The sequence below is a fragment of the Chelonoidis abingdonii genome, chromosome 1 (genome assembly GCF_003597395.2).
Source record: "Chelonoidis abingdonii isolate Lonesome George chromosome 1, CheloAbing_2.0, whole genome shotgun sequence".
NCBI lineage: Eukaryota > Metazoa > Chordata > Testudines > Testudinidae > Chelonoidis > Chelonoidis abingdonii.
The window spans coordinates 258,882,632-258,909,380 of NC_133769.1; the positions used below are offsets into that span (position 1 = coordinate 258,882,632).

At 40.8% G+C, this 26,749-nt stretch overlaps 1 protein-coding gene across 2 annotated transcripts in view; it reads right to left on the reverse strand.

The window, feature by feature from the left end:
• The window catches only part of TMEM255B (transmembrane protein 255B), a 112,033-nt gene that overhangs the window by 59,829 nt on the left and 25,455 nt on the right, over positions 1-26,749 (reverse strand). Inside the window, exon 4 of one of the 2 annotated variants that reach the window (XM_032777807.2) lies at positions 3,301-3,390. The exons of the other annotated variant lie outside the window; for it this stretch is intronic. Within the exon in view, the coding sequence (XP_032633698.1) occupies positions 3,301-3,390 (90 nt within the window). The remainder of the gene's footprint in view (positions 1-3,300; positions 3,391-26,749) is intronic. 2 annotated transcript variants of the gene reach the window in all.

The window sequence follows — 26,749 nt, forward strand, 5'->3', positions numbered from 1 at the left end:
GACAAGCCTTTGAATGTCTAGCCCCAGAACTCCCCTTTCAACTTCACAGCCCTGTACGAATAAGGCCACTCTAAGGTCATGCCATGACAGAGAGAGGCGTGAAGATATTTGTACTCTGGGAAGAATATAAGAGTATTACTTAAGAGATATTTTTCCTCAGATATGAGAATACACACATATACTAACATGATATTACTATTTGCCCAAGATAGGGGAGAAATGTAGATTCTGGAACAGATGTGTAAAGTAAGAGCAGGGAGCTGAAAGGCAAGACTGAAGAATGACTAAGCAAGTGCCTAGAAATATTAAAGGGGTGTTATTTGTCTCTGTGTTTGAGATTTTGCCTACCCAGTGCCCTCAGACATAACACTATACATCAGAGAAGGTGACATTCTTTGTCTAACCCTTTAGTATCTTGATGGGTTGCACACGCTTTTGGATACATACACAATGGTCACTTGTTCAAAGTGAGGGTTGAGTCAGGAAATGAACCATAAAAAATACACATCTTATCATACTAAAAAGGTTCTCTGATACCATGGTGCTGATAAATTGAATTCTACACTATTCCTATTGACAGATTTCATAAATCTGCCCCATTAAGATATTTGTAGCTCTCACCCCACACATGAATGTGAATATGATATTTATATTAATAACAGCTGTATTCCTCTGAATGATTTGCAAATAAAATCAGAGATGATAAAGAAGCCACACCATAAATAAGATAGAGCCAAAAATATAAGGAAGGGCAAAGGGGTCACAAAAAACTGAACTGATGCTCAGTTTAGGCTAGGCACTGTTCTGTCCTGTACATAGACACATGGGAGTAAACAGGTATAAACAGCCAGCAATCAACACCACCATTCACAGGGCAAGAGGGGAAGCACACTCATCACAACGTCTATGTTCCCAGACTGAACAAGAGAAGGGAGGACAGCCTTCCCCTCTACAGCTCACAGGTCAGCATAGCTGTCTTGATGCATCAGTAACTGTATGCTGCACCTGATACCGACTTGGAGCACTTTACTACTTCCCCAAAGCAATAAGGAAACCAGGAGGGAGACTGTGAATCTTAGAGTTACAATATTTCCTAGGCAACTCAAGGAAAACACAACAGTCTGCGGCCTCATTGCTCAGAGCAGACTGAAAGCTCACCATCATCACATATTTATAATAATAAAATCATAATAATTAATAATAAATATAAAATCACCTTCAGCTGAGATACCAGGGGCTCTGCACAGCTGAAATATAAAATCTACCAGCCACAAGTGAAGGAGATTAAGCCAGATCATGTAAGAAGGAGATTAAACCAGACCATGTAATAACCGCAAAAAAAAAATTTTTTTAAATAAATTGTTAAAGTTCCTCTTCCTCTCTAAGTGCAATTTTTATTTATAATAATAACCAGAGAAAGAGAGAGAGAATGGCTTTATAGCCCGAGCTCATGGCATTCACTGAGGGGGGATGATAGCCAGGTTCCAGTCCCTGCTCCAATGAAAATTGAATTATTTATACAAAATAGAACAGCTTCAACAGAAGAGACAGAAAACCCCATCCCAGAATACCAAATATCCCAATGGTTAGGCACTCACCTGGGATGAGAGATTTCGGTTCAAGTCTCTACTCCAGAGCAGGGATTCAAACCACATCCCAGGTAAGTGCCTTGGGCTATTGAGTATAAAGGAGTTACTGCCACCATCTCCTCGGTTTGGTGAAAAACTGAAACATGTCAAAGCAAACTATTTCAGTGTTTCCAAATCTTCTCTCTTTTTCTCTCCAACCAAAACAATTCACCAGAATGGACCCAAGTTCACTAAATGTTTCCATGGACCCAAATCTGCATTTTTTCAGAAAAAGAAGATTCAGGAAAAAAAAAAAAAAGCAAAAAAAAAGCTGTAGTTTCCACATTGTTTTGGAGGGGAAAATGACGACAAAGAAAACGCATCCTGGTCCTAGCGTCCACTTACTCCGCCACTACACATCAGGAACCCCATCAACTAAGTCACACCAATGTAAGTCTGAGGAAAATCAAGCCCGTAAAATTTTGTAGCAGTGTGTGTGATGTGTGTATTTTAGTCAATGTTATGTTGTGTGTAATATATCTGAGTTACAATTCTGTTAAAAACTTAACTTTCAGATTTTATGTGCATAAATGTCAAGAATGCAATCCAAAGGGTGCATTAATATAGATTTCTGCACTTGATTTCCTTGTTTTTAAGGGAATTAAAAAAATACAAAGGAAAAAGAAACAGGATTGATAAAAATCTGAATGTGAGCTGGGATAGTCAAACCATCCCACATTCAAATCTGTCTGTCTGCGTCCATCGATTGTCTCTTGTTTTATTCTTAGATTGTAAGTTCTTTGGGGCAGGGATTGTCTTTTTACTTTGTTTGTACAGCACCTAGCACAATGAAATCCTGGTCTATGACTGGGGCTTCCAGATGCTATAATAACACAAATAATAAATGTTCTATGACATAATAATCAAATAAAAGGACTAGTGAAGTAAACAGTTATGAGGTTTTCGGTCGGAAGGAGGACAAGGTCATTGCAGAGTGAGGAACAAGGGGCTGCATGGGGCTTTTTAAAGATAGACTGAGGATGTTTGTCACTCTGGTGGGTGGAGCATTAGCAAGGTGGGCGATAGTCAGGTTGGGGTTGTCTGTCACTTGGTAGGAATCCCTAGACAATTTTCCATCCTCTCTACCACCTCTAACCATGGCCATACCATCTCTCTATCTTCTTCTCCATCAAAATGATCTCTCCTCCTTTGTTGTACCCCACGCCCTTTCTTGGAAGAGCCTGGGACAAAGCTACCTCTGTGCCGGGCCATGGTGTAATACGACTGCTTTGAACAGTATGTGCCCTGAACAATATGAATCTGGAGTGTTCCGCATCCTGACTGGCCATGCTTAGAGCTTCTGTATGTCTGGAGTTCTGAATAATGAAATAAAGCTTTTTGAGGGAGCCTGAAATAGTCTCCCTTTCCTAAGCAGATGCTAGTCTGTGAATTCCTGTCATTGTGTCATTTAACTTTTCCTCAGTAGCTGATACTCACATAGACATGAACATATTCTTGGCAACAGCTCTAAGTTTTGACATTGATTGGGGTTTCCTATTCATCTTCTGCCAACAGAAATGGAATAATCGTCAATGAATAAATCATTTCTCAAACTAGAAGGGCTACCAAGCAACTAAAACATCGCTTATCGTAACCCAGAAAAAAATATTTCCGACTGGAAGTGCCATGAGAATTCTGAACCAAAAGAAAAAATATTAAGGACCATACTTACTATATGTCGTGCTGCAAAGACTCCATCAACTATTGCACAACAGAATGCTGCTACCACTCCAAAGCTGATAAATACGATGGATGCTACCAACTAGAAAGAGAAAAACGGATTTAACAACTTGTTTATTGCAATCCTTGAGCCACAATTATAAAATAAATTGTTCTGGCAAACTAGAATGAGACGTTTCACTTGTGTCATCAAATGTAATCATTTAGTTTGCCACCAATTCAGTGCGAATACCAGCGGCACAAGGCAACAAGGCAGAAATTCTTGCAGCTACCAGTACCTCTGAATTGATATAAAACCCAATCAGCTGGAAAAGCTTAAATCTTTCCATTAAAAATGAAAAAAGCTGTAAGAGCTATTAAATTCAGTGATGATTTCTCCTAAATCAAGTGTATCAAATAAACCAGTAGTGGTCTCTGTAGGGTGCATGGCAAAGACAAAAGCCACTTCCCATTGGCTCATATATATCTGTAAACCGTTGTTACAGCAGTAACAATTCCCGCTCACAAATAAGAACCTTGCAATGACCTAATAAGCCAAATGCACATCTGTCAACTGTAAGAAAGCTTTTGCTACCCCAACCAGCTTATTGATTCTTTTTCCCTTAGAAAAATCCAAGGACTAATGTTATATTCCATGTTTAGCTCCTCCATATTGTTTACAAGATTTTCCAAAACTGCCTGGAATCACCTCATTTCCCCTAGAGTTTGTTTAAACATTTCCCAACATTTAAGATGTTCTGAATACATTAAGTGAAGCATTTTATTTATTTAAATAAAAACAAAGCAGAAATACCATCAAAATATCCCAACTTTGAAATGCCGTAGTCTGCTATAATTAAATGTTATATCACATCATTCACACATACATGCTATATCATACTACTCATCAGCTACAATAATGGAAATGTAGCTAAGTACAGTAGAAAAAGTGATGTATCAATGGTTGGTAAGAAGTGCTGGAGTGGCAAGGAAACAGTATAAAAAAAAAAAAGGAGTTATGACAGTTTGTACACGTACAGGTGTCCTCTCAACCTTTTAAGCCACCTAAGTCAATTAATATATCTTAAATAATTATTTGCCCCAACAATCTTCTCACCTCGACCCTGATCCTATTCACCTCTATGTACGGAGAAGAGTCCCACTGATCGCAACAGGGCTTCTCACAGAATATAAACTTAAGTATTTGCATAAGTCTTTGCAGGATCAGAACATTTATTCCTAAGGTCAGAGGGGGAGGTTTAAGGTTTATTTTATTATTTAATACTAGCTCTCCCCCACATTCACTCCAACAGAGACCAACTTCCCCCTTACAGGAGCTGGTGCCAGTAACTGCAGGAGGCAGGTGACGCTATGCAGATCCTTAGGGGTTCTCTACACTTACCGGGGGATTGACGAGTAGCGATCGATGCATCGACAGTCAATTTAGCGGATCTAGTGAAGACCCACTAAATCAACCGCTGATCACTCTCCCACGGACTCCTGTCCTCCAGCAAATTGAGAAGAATAAGGGGAGTCAATGGGAGAGCGTGTCCCATGGACATTGCGTAGTGTGGACCCCGTGGTAAGTAGATCTAAGCTATGTTGAGTTGGGTCATGCTATTCACATAACTCAAATTGCGTAGCTTAGATCGAATTTTCCCTGTAGTGTAGACAAGCCCTTATTCTCACCATCATAGGATCCTCTATCTTTAAAGACTTCCATTTAAATGGGCATCCTCAAAGTGACTATGGGTTTTCCCCCTCTGCTCTCTCTCAAGTCTCTTACTCAGTCTGAATCTAAACTATAGAGGTGGAAGGAAAGCACAGACAGAGACCAATTCTTATGCCAGCCACACACTCTCAATAACAGTTGCTTATACTTAGTTAAGTATTGGGCTCGGTAGACTTGTGGTTTGCCTGTGATCCAATGAGCACTCTATCACAAACATCATCCTCCAAGTACATAATTCATTACTTAAAAACATGTTACAAAAATATTACACAGCTGACACATCAACCACACTAAGACAACACATAATTCCCAGTACTCCAAGCATGCATTAAATTGATACAAAGGACCAATAACGGCCAGAGCAGCCTCATTGGCAGAAGCTATTAAGGAGACACATGCTCAGAGTATTTCACAATTGCCCTGGCCACAACTCTTTCCAGGCCATTGCCACTACTTATTTTTGGGACTTCACTGGCCACCATGTGTCTTTAGGTGGAGGAGAGGTTTTGGATACTTTCTAATACTGCAACCTCTCTCCACTCAGAGAACTTATTTCTCTGAAAACTCTGTACCTGGGTTTGTATCAGCAGAATTCAGCATACATATAAACTGAACCTGGCTCACAGTTCCCACCTGCAACTTTAACCTTAGCTAGAAAGCAAGCACCTTTAAGACACAGTTCCATTAGACAATTTTGAAAATGTCTGTTATTTGCTATATTGACAGTAATTTCTCCTTTAAAAGCACATGATGTACCCAAGAAAAATCCAGGTCTGAATTATCAAACTGGCCTCTAAAACGGCACCCACACATTCCATATAATACACTCATTTGCATGCACAAACCTCATATTTGCATTTCAAACTACTGGTTTCACACACAGAAAGTTTGCTGGTATGGCATCAGAGACACACTTGAAAAATTTGGCCCTCTTTATTTCTGTTTAAGCCTTTATTTTTAAATATGTTATCTGCTTGCTGTAGAGCCATTATTCTCCACCGTATTCTGTCATTGTCGTTATGTTAATACATATTGGCTTATTTTAAAAATTTAAGATAGTGGGTGGGTAGGTAGAAAATCTTATAGAACATCCTTGTGTAGTAGCTGATTTTTAGGCATACACGCATCAATTCCATTTAAGTTGAGGTGACTCATTCCCTGAATTTGACAAACTAGACAGAAGCCATTCTCCCAAACCAAATTGACTGGCCTATGCTATCGTTTAAGCCATGCTGTGCAGAAAGCCAGTTTGTGCAGACATTACGTAGACTTTCCCTGTACTTTCTTTCTGTTCCTCAGTGGTTTTATGGCATATTCCATACTCCCTTCCTGCTCCCTCTGTACCATCGTTTTCTCTTTTCTTCTGGCCTCTTTTGCAAATCCTGATAGCCACTATAAACAAACACTCACTGGGAAAGACAGACTTCTTTGTTTTGATCCATCCATCTTAAGAACATAAGAACAGCCATACTGAGTCAGCCCGAAGGTCCATCTAGCCCAGTATCCTATCTTCCAACAGTGGCCAATGCCAGGTGCCCCAAAGGGAATGAACAGAACAGGTAATCATCAAGTGATCCATCCCCTGTTGCCCATTCTCAGCTTCTGGCAAACAGAGGCTAGGGAACCATTCCTGCACATCCTGGCTAATAGCCATTGATGGACCTATCCTCCTTGAATTTATCCAGTTCTTTTTTGAACCCTGTTATAGTCTTGGCCTTCACAACACCCTCTGGCAAGGAGTTCCACAGGTTGGCTGTGTGTTATGTGAAAAAAATACTTTTTTGTTTGTTTTAAACTTGCTGCCTATTAATTTCATTTGGTGGCCCCTAAGTTCTTATGTTATGAGAAGGAGTAAATAACTGTTCCTTATTTACTTTCTCCACACCAGTCATGATTTTATAGACCTCTATCATATTTTTCCTCCCCCCCCCCCACCAGTTATCTCTTTTCCAAGCTGAAAAGTCCCAGTCTTATTAATCTCTCATCATATGGCAGGCGTTTCATATCCCTAATCATTTTTGTGCCCTTTTCTCAACCTTTTCCAAGTCCAATATATTTTTTTGGAGATGGGGGCGACTACATCTGCACACAGTATTCAAGGTGTGGGCGTACCATGGATTTATATAAAGACAATATGATACTGCTGTAACAAATCACTCCTGTAACTTGGCACTTTAATTTAAAAACAAAAAACAGAAGGATCCAGTTCACGATCATATACAAATATTCACTTTTAACTATGATCTAATATTTATACAAAGCCTTTTATCCTGAAGAATAAAACTGAATACAGCACTGTACAATTAGAATTTTAACAAAGAAGCTGTTTTGGATTAACACAAGTGAATAAAAGTAAATCACTGGCTTTTTGGACACCTATAATTTCATAATAATTTCCCTCTAGCTGATGCCTTATACAGAGTATCATGTTTCACTCTAGAGCAAATCATTACATATTCATTCTAGAGCCCTGAAAGAGTGGTTAGACTTTAAAATTTCACATCCCATAACTACAGAAACATTGGTGGGCACTAGAGTCTTCAAGCAGAAAAACTGATAGTGTGTCAGTACCAAATTATGACCTTGCAATCCTGCATCATGTGATATATACATATGGGGTAATGTACCACCCACTTTGAAATAAAAATACCTAAATGAAATCAATAGAAATTCTGCTTAACAACTGATGGCACAATATGACCCACATCTTTCAAATGACATAATTCATGCGTGCTTTTAATATATCTTTTCACCTCTTCATGCGCACAGAGCTATCATTAAAGTTTATTCCAGTTACTTATGGTATGTTGGACTGTGCTGTCACAGTGTAAGTACAGTTGCTAAGACTTATGATCGCTTTATCTGAAAGACAGTGGACATACAAAAACTCTAAATCAAGCCAATCTATATGAAGCTCCAAGATATCTCTATCTTGTTTTTCAAGCCATAGCAGTCACTCAAATAATTAGTGTACTCATCCGAATGCTACCAAATTGCCTATCTGAACTGAGAATGAATTACTGGAAACTGACCCAGAGTTGCCTTTCCTATTTCACATATGAGCCGCTTATTGATGATTTACACTCCAAAATCAATGTTTTCCCCTCACGAGAATCACTTAAATCATCTAACAAGATTTTGCTAACTTTCAGCTTCACAGTTCCAGTAATGAGTTCATCTATAAGAAATGCCTACAGAAAGGTACACAGTAAACTGTGGTTTTGTAAAAAAATTGTGGGGTTGATTCTGCAGCCCTCCTTCATGTTAATGATCATTTACCCATGCAAACACTTTCATAGATTCAAAAAGATTGATTCTGGGCTAGGTTCTGCCACCCTTACTCATATTGAGTAGTAATTGAGGGTAGCATTCTTACTTAGGCACCTAACTCTTATTAAAACAAAAGGGAGAGGGAGTTAGGCATCTAAATACCTTTGTGAATCCCACTCTCACTCAGAGAGATCTCCTACTGAAATTAATACAACAACTTGTGGAGTAAGGTATTACGTGGTGAGTGAAGATGACAAAATGAGGCCTTACTTCAGCTGGGTTCTTTTGGTTCATTCAAAATTTATGTAAAATATCTCGATACGAAAAAGATTAAAAGAAACAAAGAAAACAGAACAAAGATTATCTTCAAATAAAATTACAAACTAATATTGTCTCTCCAACCCTACTTTTCTTAGTAAGAGACAAAAATTAAACTACAAAATGAGATTCTTCACAAAAAAATACAGCTAAGACAGCAAAGTGAAAAAATCTTGTAAATTCAAAAGCTTATTTGGTATGACTGCTAGAGTTGTTACATTACCGAACATTCCAGCTGTGGTGACTGACAAGGAAAGAAGAGCAGTAGTAAATAAATTGTAATGGATAATTTTACTAAGTGGCAACCAGTGAAAAATAGGGGTCAATTTAAAAAAAAAAACAACGACAGAGGTTCAGATCGGTGACAGAATCTCATACGCATTTAAATATTGGCTATCATGTTTTATATGGTAAGTTCTTCTTTATTAATAAGAATTCCTTTTAACACTGATTCCGTAAAAAACTCTGCTTTAACTGTTATATTGCTATGCAACTGAACTTTTCCACCTCTATTATTACTGGAACATATTATTGGCACTGGTACAGAATACAATAATTTACATGTTTCCCCTGGAAACAACCAGAGTCAATTAATAGACAGTGAAAACGGTCTTAAGTGAATAATCAAAAGAAAAACAAATCAGCTGTTTAACAGAGATATTTTTGAAAAAAAAGGACCGGACTAGCGCTCTGTATGGAACAGTCCTGCAAGCATTTACTACTGGATAGAGAGTCCACTATCATGACTAGCCCTGCTGAAATATAAACAGCTGAAATGTAAAATACCAAAATGGGAAAAGCAAAGGAAAGGGTGGATTAGTGAATAGCTGCATAACTGTGTTCTAAAAGAACAGATGTGTTGGTTTCATTGTGTAAGACTCCATCCGTATTAGAAATTGCATGTCTTATTATTAGTCATATAGCACACTGGGTGTGCATGACTTAATTAAGTATCCCCAAATTTTGAATATCCATTTTTGAAGTTTGGATACTGTCAGCTCTGAGTTCTTGCGCAATCAATAAGAGTACTGGGCTCTCTCTTCAGCCTACCTGACTACTAGGGGCACATGATCGCCATTTTGCCCCAAATCTGCCTCTCTGGAAGCAGCAGAACTTGAAATGTTTCCTTCCTGCTCACCATTGCAGACATGGCTGTTGTTCTAACACTCGTGCAATGTGAGATGGCCCACTGCATTCTAGGGTAATCTCAACTCATGCACATACTCCTCAGTCTCTCAGTAACATGCAATGCCATTGACCATGAAGTCTAATGAGATTGTTCACCCCTCTTAGACACCTGGCAGGTGACTGGAAGAGCGCTGAGCTGGCTTTGATATTTCCTACTGATTGCACCCAAAGGGTTGCAAAAGACAACTGCTGACATATCTCAAAAGATCTCATCTGTGGAGTTCCGCACGACTCAATACTCTCCCCTAGCCATTTATATAAAATCGCTAGGAGAGATTTTGTCCTGCCATGGGCCTAAAAGCAGTTCGCAGACAATATCCAGTTTTACCTATGGTTCATGTCAAATGCAAAAGCCACCAGCATACAGGTTTCCCAATGCCTGAATGAAATTAGCAGCTGGATGAATGAAAGCTAGCTGAAGTTAAACTTTGGAAATACAGGATAGAAAATTCTAGAAAGTTTGACCAAGCCATTTGGTTCCCCCCTACGCATATAGAAGGGTATATAAGACCATTGGATCTCTTCACAATGGCAGCTAAAGACAGTATGTGGTAGCGAGTGGGCCTGTTCAGTGAGAGGGAGAAAGATGAATAGCCTGTAGTGGGGAAGAAGCTAGCGGGAAGTAGCATGTTTTGGTATGAGATGATGCTTTACAAGTTTTGGAAACATCTATAAAGGGCACCCAAAATTCTGAACCTAAAAAGTTTGCCTCTGCTGACATGACTTTCATATTTTAGATCAATGTGTAGAGTCTCTCGGTATGAATAAACTACCTCAGTGTATGATTCTGTTACATGCTGGTACCCTACCATCTGCCTTCATGGAAAAGTACAGCCCTATAAGTCCTGCTAGGCTCAAGATTGTGGCTCTGACATGTACCTGGCTCCTTCATGGCTGTGAATCAACCATTCCTTGTCTTTACTCAAAGGCAATATCTTTACTCAAAGGCAATATCTTGGATGCTTCTCAAGATACATCACCCTCTGCTTTTAGGCTAAGCCGCTCAATCTCTAGAAAATATATGGATTTTTTTGTTTTCTAAATCATTACTGCATAAGATGTAAGTAACATTATATCTATCAAGAACGTTTTAGCTAACAGTAAATGGCGGCTTTTGCATTAAACAGGCTTTGGCGTCTGTGTACTGTGCTCCTCATCAAATCGCCCTGTTTTTCCTGCCCCCCCAAGTAGAGGCAGAGTCGCAATTATCTGCATCAATGTAAATTGAGAACTACTGTCATCTGATGCCTTTTGGTCTGAAAGGAGAAGGCACTGAAATAGCTGCATAAATGTTACACCACAGGCTTCCAAAGCACTTTATATAGTCAAACTGGGCATAGCAAACACATTTAACAAAGAAATACAGGAGGCAGTTTGTTGTAGCTGTCCCTAAAACTAACTTATCAGATGTATAGTTTGGTTCTGTGGAGCTTTTACTACTTATATTTCCATGTATCTCTAAGCTAGTCCTCAAGATGTAGTCAAATAAGTTTATTGCACTTTTTCAGCTCACTGGTTAATACCATAAAAGCAGAAGGTTACGAACTGGTTGCATACTATATCACCATTCACAACGTACAAGGACTTTCAATACCTGGCACAATCCTCACCAGGAACTGCATCTATTACTATGGCAACTAAACAGGGACATAGATTAATAACCTGTAAAACTAAGAATAAAACTCACTGCATTCTGCTTGAAGTGCTGCTACTAGTAAAGAGCCACCTGTGTTGTCAGATAGAAAAAAAAAAAAGTATCTTCAGTTGTTAATTAACGTACTCTGATTTGGGGAATCTGCCGCCTCTTTTACACAGACTTCTTCACAACAGCAGCTTTTGCCACCATCATTAACTGAACCATTGCTCTGCCTCTATGGAGAGAATTAAAGCAGGCCAGACTCTTATACCAGTGCTCACTCTTGGGTTATTAAGGAGGCTTATCGCTGCACTAGGTAATGTGCCTCACAATTTATGGCCTGTCAGCCCATTCTTTCCAAAGGTCAGTTCTTCAGTAATAGCATTGATGTAATGGAGACTTTGCTCGAGAGCTGTCAGACCACAGGAGAAATGATTGTGTCATGTACTGGAGCTTCATTATTCATTAATGTCAATGCTAGTTTTAACACCGAGTACAATTACCAGAATTTCTAATGATGAAGGAATTTTGTTATTGTCCATTCAGTGCTTGTGGGTTTGTTTTTTAGACTGGCCTCCGGATCAGGGATGGAAAAAACTCCAAATACTATTATGTTAAATTACAGCACTGGGAACAACTGAAAGAACCAGAGGTAGAAAACTATAATTTGTGAAGATAAGAACTCAGCTGTAATAGCACATGTTTTTACCTTACGGAAAGTTCTGTGTAACTAAATAAGGGACTTTCAGTACTGATTTCAACTTTCAAATTTAAACGTTACATATCAAAAAATGCATACAGTCCTTTCCAAAAGAAAATCTACATGGCTTTCTGAATGGTACAACTGGGGGGAGCATTCTTGGCCATTTGCATAATGGCATAATTAATATTATTTAGCTGATTCAAAGGAGGACATCCCTGGAAGCAACACAGGCAAATCTGGCCTAGGTAGACCCAAAAAGGTTATTTATGATATGGCTAGAACAAACTGGTAGGCAAGAGTGTCTAACCATTGGATAAGGTGATGGAGTCAGGAAAGCTAGCTCTTCTTGCCAACGTCATCACAGTATGTCTGCTTGGGCAACTGCTTTACCCTTTTGGTGCCTTAATTTCTCCATCTATGAACTGGAAATAACACACTCACTTTTGAAAAGAGCTTTCAGATACTTATATGAAAAGTGTCATATAAGTGCAAAGTATTTTTAGAAGTTTAGGCAATGAAGCAAGTTTGTATAAACATCATGGGCTTGGTTCCCCACTATCTGGCCGTTTGATTAGTCATTCACCTCTGCTCAATGTGAGGATGAAGTGGGTGTAGAAACACTACCTACTATTTTGATTTGGTAGCATTTTACACTAATTTTGCTTAAACGGAGAATCAGATCCAATACCTTTGCACCTCAGCAAATGGCACACCAACGTCACAGAAGAGGTAGCTGATACCTTGCAAAGTGCTTTTCATAGTGGTAACTGGTATCTTAAAAACATGAGGACTTCCTTCCACTTCCCTGACTCTGAATGTTTTCTTGAGTGTTTTAGGAGTTTAGGATATTGGATTAACATGACATTTGAAAGAGTGGAGCTGAATCAGTGAGGGATATTGAAAACAAAGAAATGTCCTATCATGGTTGTGACAGACTGACAATTTCCTGCAATATCCTGTATGATCTGAAACCTTATTGAGTGAGTTTTAAAATCTTTGGAGTCCATTGTATTAAGAATGCAACTGTGTATGTGTTATTGGGGAAATGTATATATTTGCATGGGAATGGCAAATAGGAGAATAGCAGGGGGTGAGTAGGTAAATTCACTCAGGTTGTAATCTCTAAAGAGAAGTGCCTCCCACCCCCTAAAGAGGTAAACGAACAACACCTCTGCTCCATGGAGGGCCCCAATCCTAAGGAAGGGTCGGAATGACTGGGCCTGCCAGAATCCAATGCTTCTTAGCATATGTGTAGGTTCTTTTACTGTTTGTAATATGTATTATCTGTAATACTTTTTACCTTGAGAATAAAGTTCTGCATAGGAAGAACTGCATGGTATCTTATAATTGTTGACAATCTCTCCGATACCAGCCTCTGAAGAGAGAGCTAGCAGATGTCCTTGCGCAACCTGTCTCTGCTGGGAGATACACAGTGAAGGCAAGGAACTGTGCAGGTTGGAAATACCTCGGTCAGAAAGGAGAGGCACGGGTCTCCACACAAGACAGGTAACAATAGGGCAGCTGCAAGACTGGAAGTGGGTGCCTTTGCTGACCCACTGAGCGGAAATACAGGTGTAGTTGCCTTGAACTATGAGGAGTAAGAAGTTTACAGCAAAGATGCAAATAATCAAAGCCCATCAAAGAAAGCTGTACTCCCTTCCATCACACTCTGAGTTCTGCCATTTTTTACATCTGCAGAACCAGAAAGCAAAAAACTGTATGAGAATGATAGTATTCTCTGGAGGCAAAAAGCATAGGATTTGGAGGCACGAAGTCCTGAGCTCTAGTTTTGGCTCCACCATTGACATTGTGTGTGGCTTTAGGCATGTCCATTTACCTCAGTTTTGCTTCTGTAAAATAAGGATAATAATGCTGGCCTTACAAAGACGTTGTGTGGATAAAAAGTTAAATATTTGTAAAGAACTTGGCAAACACAGGACCAAATTCTGCTTTTGATTTTCCTAGGGTAAATCAGAGTGACTCCATCAATGTTAATGGAGTTATTTAGATGTACAGTAGTGTAACTAAGAGAAGAAACTGACCCATAAAGCACAAAATGCCAAGTATTACTACAAGTGCTACAGTGATGTAATTAGAAACACGTGTAATAACGTAAATGTATAATTCTAGTTCCAGTGGAGTTAAATCAATTTACATCAGATGAGGATCTGGTCCAATACCTTCTTTCAGAGGAAAATGTAATAAAAAATGTTAATATTGTTTAAATTGTTTGTTAAGTATGTAAACTATAAAATATACATAGGAAAGAAATTTTACACTGACAAACTATACCGTTCTTCCAGTCACAGCTTTTCCTCTATAGCTTTTATGTTTGAATCTCGCTGACTACAAAAATAAAACAGTTTTTAGTTACAATGAATAAATGATGGAGACTGGCTTTTGGGTTGCATTATTTTGTTCTTTGGGGTCAAGGGACACTTGTTTTCCTCTTTGTGAAGAAGTCCACTCTTTGGCAAAATGTCAGGAATAATTAGGCAAAACAGTGACAGAAAAATCCCAATGGAAATAACAGACACATGGAAGAACTCCCAGGAGAAATCTTGAGAAAATTTACATAAATCAAAATGCACAACTGCTTAAATAAACTAAAGTGTGAGGAATGGACATGAAGAGCACAGCAGAGGTATCAATTATTTTGCGGGATGAAAATTCCCATTTTCCCCTCAGAAAATTCCTTTCATAATATTGCACATGCTGGCAGACTCAATGGTCACTGGCACGATATACAAGGGTCCTTTTCAGACACTAAAGCATGCTCTTATTTATCTCTATTTTTTTCCTCCAGTGATACTGATAAAACCAGTCAACCTTCTCAAACACTTATTTAGTGGCAACAATTTTCTCTCAGGGCTATACTCCCACTTAACAGGGTCAGCTCCAGGCATGAGTGAAGGAAGCTGGTGCCTGCAGTGGCCAATAGAAAGGAGTGGCACTCCGTCCGGTATTGGGGTGACACGTTCGGGTGTTCAGCGGCACTTCGACAGCAACTCAAGCACTCCACTTCAGCCTTCAGCGGTAAGTTCTTCACTCCGTCTCTTACTCTTCAGTGGTACTTTGGCAGCAGCTCAATCTGTTTTTGTTTGTTTTGTTTTGTTTTTTCCTCTTCACTGCTTGGAGCAGCAAAATAGCTGGAGCCGGCCCTGGCCTGTAAGCAGTTTCCTCATTTGGAAATAGAAATAGTACTTCCTTACCTACCTCAGTGGGGCATTTTGAAGTTTAGCCAGTATTTGTAGAGCAAGTACTATTGAACTACTAAGACTATTATTTATTATGGAGTACAAGCTAGTGTGGTTCTGCTTCATTTACTTCTCTGTTTTTATACCAGCATCATCAATGATGGTTGCGAAGTCCTGGGTATTGTTTGTTAGTCAACTTATGATCTGTCTTCTGCTAAAGCAGTGCATAAAGTATTACCAGTTCTATGTAAACAGATGCAGAAGTTGTATTTTGTTTTCTAAATTATGGTGAAGGAAGATTATTCATCATCAGATTATGTTATGATAAATCGAATTTGGGGCTTTACATACTTGATGCAGCTTCCATTGGGCTTGCAAACTCTGTATCTGCATATGCAAATTAGGCAATTGCACAAGCATGCATAACCTCATTGCTATTTTCAAGTGCTCTTAAAAGAAGCCTTCTTTCATTTCTCCATTCATCTTTTGCCTAGCAGTATCACTGACTGACTTCAGTCTAGATTTCATTCTGACAGTAGCAGAGAAACCATTCTCCAGAGGCATTAAAGTCTTTCTCCTTCCACTAATATTGCCTCTTTCTGCTTCATTTCAGCACAGCCTTCCCTGGACTTGCATAGCTATGCAGGCATATCTAGTTCCTTCTTGTCACGATCTTATTCTTAAGAGTTCTCTCACTCTATCTGGAATGGCTCCTCTTCTGCTTCTTTAGGAAGATACCTCTTACATGGAGTTCCACCAGTGCCCATTCTCTTCTCTTCAGCCCTCTCAGTGCTCTCTATTTTTAACTTTAGACTTACTACTGTGGGCTGAAGATATTCTGCTGTAGATATCTTTTGACACACTGCTTTTTTTGAATAAGGAAATCTGGGGTTTCAGTTCAGTTTCCTTCAGATAAATGCTTCAAATACAGAAGTTCTTTTCTTAAAGAGAAGCATCCTCAAACATCTTCATTCCCTTCACCTTCCTCTATGATTTATGCCTCTTGCTTGCTTCCACTGTCCATCATCTTGAACTCTCCATCTGTTCCAACTTCTGTCTGCACCTAGTATCTTAAAAATTGTAACTCCCTTCTCTATGGCCTTCACACACACAAACACAGTTACAGCAGCTCTTAATAACCACACCAGCGATTCTTGAACAACCGTACTACCTCCCAGGAATTCAGTTCAAGATTGTCCTGGTTTTTTAAATTCTCCATGGGCTTGTTCCAATCTACATCAGATACCTTCTCTCTCTTTATTCTCGTTCCCCTTCTCTCTGTATTTTAGCATTGTTCTGACCATTTAGGGCACAAGAGTCTCCTTCTCTGAAGTTCTAACTTATCAACACCCTTGTTGAATTGTGAACACCAGAACTGGACACAATATTTCAGCAGTGGTTGCACCACTGCCAAATACAGAAGTAAAATAAACTCTCTATTCCTACCTGAGATTCCCCTGTTTATGCATCCAAAGATGACATTAGCCTTTTGGACACAGTGTCACACTGGAACATCATGTTCAGCTGATTATCCACCATGATTCTCAAATCTTTTTCAGAATAATGACTTAAAGACTCAAAAAACACATTCTTTGTTCCTAGAGGTATATACTCACACTTAGCTGTAGTAAACTGCATATTGTTTACTTGCACCCAGTTTATCATGTGTCTGACGAAGTGGATATTCATCGTCGAAAGCTTATGCTCCAATACGTCTGTTAGTCTATAAAGGTGCCACAGGACTCTCTGTTCCAGTTTATCAAGTGATCCAGATTGCTCTGTACCAGTGACCTGTCTTCTTATTTATCGCTCCCCCAATTTGGGGATCATTTGCAAACTTTTTGAGTGATGATTTATGGTTTCTTCCAGATCATTGACAAAAACATTGAAGTAAAGTAGTGTAGGGCCAAGAACCAATCTCTGTGGTACCCCACTAAAAACTTGCTCAATGATGATTCCACATTTACAACTTAATTTTGAGACCTATCAGTCAGCTTTTAACCCATTTAATGTATGTCTTGTTAACTGTATATTGTTCTAGTTTTTTTTAAATCATAATGTTGTGCAGTACAAAGTCAAACACTTTACAGAAGTTTAGGTATATTGCATTAACACTATTGCTTTTATCAACCAAACCTGTAATTTCTTTTTTTTTAAATCAGATTAGTTTGACAGGATCTGTTGGCCATAAAACCATGTTGATTGTCACTGGTTATATTAGTCCTCCCCCTTTAATTCTTGATTAATCAAGTCCTGTATCAACTGCTGCATAATCTCGGCTGGGATCAATGTCAGACTAAACAGGCCTATAATTACCTGGGTCACTCCATTTACTCTATTTAAACCTTGGCACAGTGTTAGCTTTCTTCCAGTCTTCTGGAACTTCCCCAGTGCTCTAAGACTTACTGAAAATCAGCATTAATCAACAGCTCTTTTAAAACTCTTGGATGCAAATTTTCTGGACCTGATTATTTTAAAATGTCTAACTTCAGTCGCTCCTGTTTAACATCCTCCAGAGATACTAGTGGAATGGAAAGAGTTTTATCATCATTGAATATGATTATATCATTTGTTTTTTTCCCCCCAAAGGCAGAACAGCAATATTTATTGAACACTTCTGCCTTTTCTACATTGTTGATAATTCTACCATTTCCGCCTAGCACTGGACCAATTCCACTGTTAACATTAAGCTTTTCTGCTTCTTTATATTACAAAGTGTTTAAAGACTGGCCAAACACAGAGTAAAACAACCAACTGCAACTTTTTTCCCCACAACCTCATATTTGTAGTCCTTTACACCATATTACATTTAGGTAATAAACGTTTTATAAGCATATGCTTTAAAGGATTCTATCTCACACATGTAATGCAGAGTAGAGAGAGCCTCACTGATCTGCATGAAAGAAGGCTCAGACTAAAATGTCTGCCTTGATATCACACCACCACCAGACAGCAAGGGTAAGGAATGTCTAGAAATTAGAACCTGTGGAGAATACAATGTGTGTGTGTGAGGAGGGTGTCCAAAAAGTTCAACCACTGTGAAAACTTGTTATCCATGTATGATCATAGCACTCCTTTTTTGTGTATGCCTTACGTTATTCATCATCATCTGTTTTTCCCAAATACTAAACAGAAATATTTATTGAACACTTCTGCCTTCTCTGCAGAATTATGCTCGAGGGAGCACAGAGGAAGAGCGGAGTTTACTTATGTCTGATGGAAATGCTCAACAATTTGCGCACAAAAAGACTAAGACATATCTACAGGAAGAATTTCCTTTCTGACTATTGGGCTAGGATTGCTTTCATTCTAGGGCAAACAAAGGAATACACAAACTCATGTGGCTTCATCTGCTGGAAGTGACAATTGTTTAAAATGATCATTGGAAAAAGTGTTGTGTTCTATACCCTAGATGTCACAGGGATGGGCCACACCAAAGGTAGACCAAAAGATGGTTTGCGAATCTCTGAATAGAGAAACATACTGCTAAAGCAAAACTGTTGCAGTAGTTACTATACCATTCTATTCTTTTGCAAAACCTTTCTGAGAAGATTTCAATAATTGCTGGCTTGGCAACTACACAATTCTTCTTTCCTTTTGTTGATATTTGTCCCTTCAATATACTGTAATTCATTAATAAACCCAGTTTTGGGTCTCAGATTGCAATATCTACAATAGCCCTGTTTGCTACTGTCAGTGCCTCTCCAGAGTGTCTCAACATTGTGTGGGATATCATACTCAGAATGAGTTTATGGTATACTGTTCACAATTGTATTTTATGCTTCATTTTTGTATTAAAATATTTTTCTTATATAGTAAATACACTTTAAGAATAAAAATAAATTAAACAGAAATAAATGTCAACAGTATTGTCTAGAATTAAAAGAAGTCCTGCCTCAGTACTCATATTAAAGAAAGTTAAATAATCTTTTTCTTCTTAATACTGTTTGACTTTTGTGATTAATAAATAAATAAGATGCCTGGTTTAAAGTAAGTGGAGAGAAAAATAAGAGTATCGTGCTGCAAAAGGAAAGAAGACCGAGTGACTTTCTGGACTGGAGAAACATTTAGGATTCAGGAGCCAGTATTAGCAAGCAGCAGCCTACTGGGCACTTAGAACTGCTAAAACCCCCTTTGTGAGCATCAACAAAAACCACTTGTTTAAGAATGATTACAAGATGGGAGGGTACCAGAAATACAAACAAGAAGCAAAAAGTAACTACAGCAGTAAAGGAAAGACAATAAAAATTAAAAAGGTATCTATGTCTGCAGATCAACAGCTATGGCATTACAGAGACCAACCAGGAACTTCCATTCACAGATGCTCCTTTACTGATTAAAATGTGAAAAGTGCATTTTTATTGCTTTAACTAGAGTTTCTGTTCAGAGCAATAAAAGAGAATAATACAAATGAAATAAGTAGCATGCTGGATGTTGTAAAGGTTTAGCATTTCCTGCTAAAGAAAGGTGAAATTTTAAACAGATCAAGATGATTACATCCAATATTGTTTTAACAGCAGAAAATCCTATAATGGATCTGTTAACCTGCAAAACTGTCTCTCAGACTGACTCCACTGATGTCTCAAAATACACACATCTGTTAGTGTAAATGCTAAGCACACGCCGCCACTGCCCCTCCTCCCCCCACAGATTAATTTCTAGGGCTGTGTTTATCCTCTAACTTGCATTTCCTAGGCACAGTAATCAATTTCTTTACTGTTCCACACACACATTTCACAGGTCATAAAGTTTACTTTTGTTTTCAATCCTGTGACAGTAAAGTACCCACTGCTGTCATTCCATAAACAGCATAAGAAAGGATTGTGGAAAAAAAAACTAATCTACAATTAGTCCTGTGCTGTTATTTTTAAAAGCACAGGATTTCACTTTTCAGGGACCATACTCTGTAGCTCACCTACCCTATTAAGGATATAAGGATTTACACTGCATTGCAATTGTAAGACTTTAGCGCCAGAGACTAGTGCTAATCCTCAAGGGTTAAAGTGAACTGGTATGAAGGAGGTAAGTAATGATGTCATTCTCTTTTAGCCCCCAATTTTAACATAATTTAAATATTTATTTACAAAAGAAAATTAAAGCCCTTCTGATTGCAAAAGAAACCCTCAAAATGCAAAACCGTGCACTGCAGTCTCACTGGCCTGGTCTGCACTAAATTTTCAGCACTCCCCATGTTGACCTGGTACTTGTTGGTAGTAATGATGAAAACATGACTGTAGAACAGGTGCTGGCCAGTAAAAAGCAGCAGTGAAAATATCTATGCCTGGACTGCCCTAGCGCTTCTGCAAACAGTTTCTGAATGAACTCACTCCTGACAGCTACTTGGGGATGGGGAGAGACTTCAGGAGCACACTGCATTTACATGAACACACCTACTCTACATAGGTATCTAGCAGACAGGAGCTGCGTAGTTCCAAGTGATCAACTTTGGCTGGTGCTGGGTTACAAATCACTTCAGTACTGAATGTAGGAGTAGTGAAATGCTGTTATCAATGTTGTTGTCTTTACTGTATGAGTAAAGGGGAGCAGAACTGTGCTTAACCTATCCCAAATGAGGAGGTCACCCTCAGCTGAAAGGACCTTGTTAAGCCAGGGACTCAAATGCCAGACCCCATTAAAGCAGAGAGGGGTGAGGACAGGTGTCCCAGCCAGGAAGGTGTGGATGCTCCCTAATGGTCCCCAGTCTGGTTTAACCTGTTCCTCCCCACTGTTCAGAGCTAAATAGTCTTCATTAGGAACCTTTTGTTATTTTAAGTGCTGAAATCACTTATGGTAGTGAAGTGTTTCTGCCCAGCCTGATGAGAGCTAAAAATCACTAAAAGCTGACAATCACTAAGGGGCTGACCTCCAGAGGTCACAGCAGAGAGGCAGGTGGTAGTAGAAGATGAATGTGAAAGCGGCAAGCAGGTGGCTGGATGGCAGAGTGAGCAAGGTGGCTTTTACCCTTTTCCCCGCTGCCATGGTGGGTGAAGAATTCATGCAGATGCACCTCTGAACTCTGGGTCTTTACTGATCAGGGATAACAACTGTGAGTGGGGTGTTATGGGTGGGGTGGGGGAGGAAGCACACTACAAGAACTTTGGTGTTGGATTCAAGAACCTGAGGCAAAAGACATGGCCCAGTGTACTCTGGGGTCGGTGTTTTGCTCCTTGCTTTTATGTTTATGAATCCTGCTTGTGCTGTTTTCCCTGATTAATACTAGGTTACTTTTATTAAAGAAAAGTCTTTCCACCTCGGACTCTGTGCTTGCGAAAGGGGAAATATTGCCTCTCAGAGGCAACCCAGACGGTAGCGCGTAATTTTCTCAGGTTACTTTGGGGGCGGGGGGTGTCGAGCCAGTTCTGTGTTATGTTGTTGAAAAGGCGCCCCTAGATATTGAGCCTAGCCATTCTTGCTGCCCACTTCAACTGGCAGAAAGGTTACACTTGTACCATTGCTACCCTGGTAGAGGTGTATTTAAATTTCCAGGAGTGCTGAAAATTCCCATGGCAAATACAGTCTCTGGATCTGCAAACAGAGAGACTGAAAGAACAGCTTTGAGGCCTGGCCTACACTACGCGTTTAAATCGATTTAAAGAGCGTTAAATCGATTTAACGCTGTACCTGTCCACACTACAATGCCCTTTATATCGATATAAAGGGCTCTTTAAATCGATTTCTGTACTCCACTCCGACGAGAGGAGTAGAGTGCAAGGTGTCACAGCAACCCTGGGCCACAAAAGCCCACTTTACAGAAAGTACGCACTCAATCCTAGGGCGACCGCATAGGAGATCTACCCCGTTGTCGCGAGAGGCTCCGAGAGGTTATGTTGCTGCGCCCCTATGATCACTCATTTAGCTAAGGAGACCCTAAAAGCTCAGCTGGGCCTGGTGGCTCATATTACCCCCCATATTTCCAGAGCACACTAAAACTAAGATTTAGCGCCTTCTCATAAAAACCAACCATTGTCCCAAGGGAGCCCACTAGTAGTCAATCCACCTCAGAGGACCTCTGTGCTTTGTCCGCGACACGGAAAAAATCTAAATTTCCGAGGTATCGACGAGCTAACCCACGAAGCAGAGCACGAGTAAAGACCATTTCCAGGGCCCTAACTTCAGGGTTGGCGAAACTTCTCTCATAGTGTTCAGGTGTGTCTAGGTAGGGACCCCGAGGGGTCCCAGAGGGTGGCGTCCGCAGCATTCAGTTCTTGCGGCATGGTTACACCCTTGATTAGGTTGAACACCGAGCGACCACTCAGACTATCAAGAGCCTAGCCCATTCCTTGCTGCCACTTATAACTGGCAGAAAGGTACACTTGGTAACATTGCTACCCTGGTATGAGGGTGTATTTAAATTCCAGGAGAGCCCGCGCACACAATTCCCATGGCAATATACATAGTTTCTTCGTGATGGGTACTGTAAACACAACAGAGAGTAGTGCGAGCAAAGACAATTGAGGCCTGGCCTCACTAACACCTCTCCAGGACCGTACCCAGGGCCACAAATCCCATTTCCAGGGGCTGCTCAACACGTAGGGTGCCCCTATAATAATCCCCATTGTATTCCAAGGACCAGCGTAATACAAGATAGAGGTCCCATCAGAGCATCTCTAATATACCGGCGGCTACCTAATCCCGAGAGAACTAAGAGTGCGACACAACCCCCATTTCCATATATATCGCCGCCTTAAATACGAAAAGGAGCGAGACTACTCTCTAAATAATCTGATTACGGAGTACCCTACTAACCCATACGGGACCGCACAGAACCTCATATGTCAGCGAGGGGGAACTCGCACTACTAAATACAGGTGGCCCCGAATAAACTCAATCATTCACAGGCCCTATCGGCTATGTGGACAGAGGATACAGTACGCTCCATCTGTCACAGAGAAGACTCCAGCTAACCGCGCATGGCTCTAAAACCCATATTTCAGGGGACCCCCTAACCCCTCAGGGGACCCAACCCCCATTTTACGAGGGGTGTGCATCCCCATACCTCACAGCGCACTCTGAACCAGAGCCACATTTCCAAGCGTGCACACCACACATCCAAGTGCGCGCAACCTCCGGAATAACACCCCAGGTTTCCGGCGCAAGAGGGGAGCACACACAATGGAAAAACACAGAGAAGCCCCACAAACACCGCAACTCCTAGGTGAACATTTTCACCTAAACTCCAGGGCGTCCTAAATATCTGCCCAGCGGGAGCTCGATCAGCGAGCGGGTAGGCGAATGCAAGTCTTCAAATCCAAAGAGCTCCATGCATGGTATCCATACGGGAGATAGTAGATCTGATCGCTGTATGGGGAGAAATCTTTCTATCAGAACTCCGTTACAGGTATATACGATAATGCCAAGTGTTTTGGAAAATAATCTTCTCCCAGGATATTCACAGCGCTGCATGGAACAAGGCGTTTAACGGGAAAGCCAGAGCTCAAAATGGTACGCTCATGGAAGGAGGGGGACTGAGACTCCAGCTATCCCACGTCACAGCAGTCTCTTGAAACGTATTGCATTCTTGGTCGAGCTCCCATGTCTGTAGGTTCAAAAACACAGTGTCCTGGCGTGGGTTCATGGTACAGCTCCTCAGTTCTTTCCCCACCACCTAACTAGGGCCCTCTAACCCCAGGTGGGAAAGCCAAAAAAGGGACAACGAAATTCAATTTCTTGACTACTTCAAAGGCACCACCAATCAACGCGCAATGCATGGGCCTAGAGCACCAGTCAGGGGCTGCAACTAAAGCACCATCCTTGGGGCCTCTCAACAACCCCATCCTCTTCTCCAGGAGACCCTTCCCTAACACTAGGGGCCCCAAAACCCCATTTCAAACGCCTACCACCAACGGGCGCCATAGGGACCCCATGATTCACGGGGCGATTAGCGCTAAAATCCAGGAGGCGCGTAAACAGAGCTCCCTCGAATGATATCTAAACATTGTTTGACATCGAGGCCGAACATGGGCTCGCGATTACTTCTCAAACGCCCCTATACAGCAGCTAAGAGGAACCCAGAGACCTCAACTATATCCAGGGGCCTCATCCATAAACCACTGCCAAGGAGGGGACCTCTACGCCACCCCCCCATCTTCTTCCTAGTGGTCTGCCTATAAAACGGCTAAGGAAAAAACGATTCCCGAGATACCCGCCCGGCCACCATGTCATATTCGATCTCACTACTCACACAAAATCAAGCGAGCTGGTCCTTCCACAGCATTAGGCATCCTGATCACACATATCAGGATAACGGGACAAAGGGTTGAAATATCGGACAGCCCCAAATTCTTATTGGGACATCTTGTCACCTAGAAGCATAGCCAGTGGGGGAGGCACGACGCTGTTTTAATCAGCTAAGTATAGATACGGTCGAACTGTTGAAAGCATTAATAACAGGGTGGCTTTGAGATGCAGTAGGCAGGGAGGCTCGCGGTTTACTCAGACTATGGGGGCATGCGGTTCCCCCGGAGCTCTTAATTGTGCTCTGGTCTGGGAGACTGATCACGGCGGGCACTCTGGGCAGGGCTAACGTTCAACGCGTCATCAGTTGTTTGATGTCGCTGTACGACTAAGACAGTTCAGGTTGTTTTTTATCTACGACTTCTTTTATAGCTGCTTCATGACACACTCGAGGATCTCCGACATGGAGCCCTCCCCGCAAGACGTCATCCCCAACAGGAGGCTGGGAGTAGGCGGATACATATGGTGAGGAGAGTACGTCTGAGGGGCACCTGGTGATACCTGACCCTCGCACCAGTGGGCGACGGCAGACTGTGCTCCTGTATTACAACCTGAGTACCCCTGCCGGTAAAAATATCACTTTGCCGAATGGTCATTTATTCACTAAAAGGCCCAGGACTGCTCTATTTTTAGAAACCATAAGGGAAGGGATTGACTCAGTCCAGTGAAGTCATCCCAATTTGCTTTTATGCGTTGCGCCCCGCCGAATTCACAGCCAGGGGCACTCATGATAAGCTAGGCGGAACAGTACACAGAGGAGAGAGATAACCATCATCTCATTGCCAGTTTTATCCGGCAGTAGATTGTACAGAACGACCGGTCACATATCTCTGCTATCATTGCAAAGCAGTGAATGCTGCTGGTGTAGCCACTGGAGTATCGCCTCTCCGTCTGCGGGCATCCAGTACGCCATACAGTGCCGGAAAAAAAAAAAAAAAAGCTGAACGGGCTCCATGATTGCCTGTGCTAATGGCGTCTGCCAGGGCAATCCAGGAAAAACGGCGCGACAAGGATGTCAGCTGATGTTTTCCCAGAGGAAGGAATGACTGACGACATTTACCCAGAACCCCCGCGACAATAATGATTCAATCCAGAATTCCAAGGGGCGGGGAGACTGCGGGAACTATAGGGATAGCTACGGAAGAGCTACCCACAATGCAACGCTTCAGAAATCGACGTTAGCCTCGGACCATGGACGCACAATGCCGAATTACTGTGCCTAGTGTGGCCGCATGAAATCAAATTTATAATATCAGTTTTATAAAACCGATTTTAGCTAATTCGATATTATCTCGTAGTGTAGACGTGGCCTGAGAGGAATAATCTGCTCTTAGACACCTATGTATTGTACATAAGATGGCAGACAGAGGAAGCAAGGGAATGGCCATGATGGTGGAATGTAAGGATCACTAGGGCCTTATCTACACTTAAAAGCTTTTCCCTAGTAATCTATAACTGGCTCAACCCTTGTAGTGTAGACACAGTTATACTTGCAAACAAAATGCTTCTGAAAGTATAGCTTATTCCAATTTGGCAAGCAAAATAAGCCATATCGACAAAAGTACGTTGGAGCTGGTATGACTTTATCTGTGCTAGAGCCTTTGTTGGCATAGCTATGTCAGAATAAAATAAATTTAAAAAAAAAATCACTCCCCTAACTGACATAGGTATGCCGGTAAAATATTTACATATAAATCAGGTTCACATGTCTGAATTACAATCTAAACTTTGATCCACAGGAAAATATGCAAAGAACAGAGAAGAGCAGATTCACAATATGAATGACAGAAGAAGAGTGTAAGCATTTACTTATGCCTTTGAGTCCATGAACTTCCAGGATTTCAAAACACTTTACAAACATTAATTAAGCAAGCCTCACAGCACCCCTCTGACCAATGGAGAACAGCCACAAAGTGGTCAGTTGACTTGCCCAAGGTCATATAGCGTCCTCAGTGACAGAGCTGTGAACAGAAAGCAGTTCTCCTAGATCCTGATCTATGCTCTTGCCATTAGATCACACATCATAAAATATTAAACATAATTTTGTTCTCTATGAAGGAAGAGGAATACAGCTACTATGAGTCCAAAATAAGAGACATCACCAATCCAATCCCAACATTCAGACAAGATGCACTTTTAATAATAGCGTTTATCAAGCAAAACAGAATGGGGATCATGAAATTC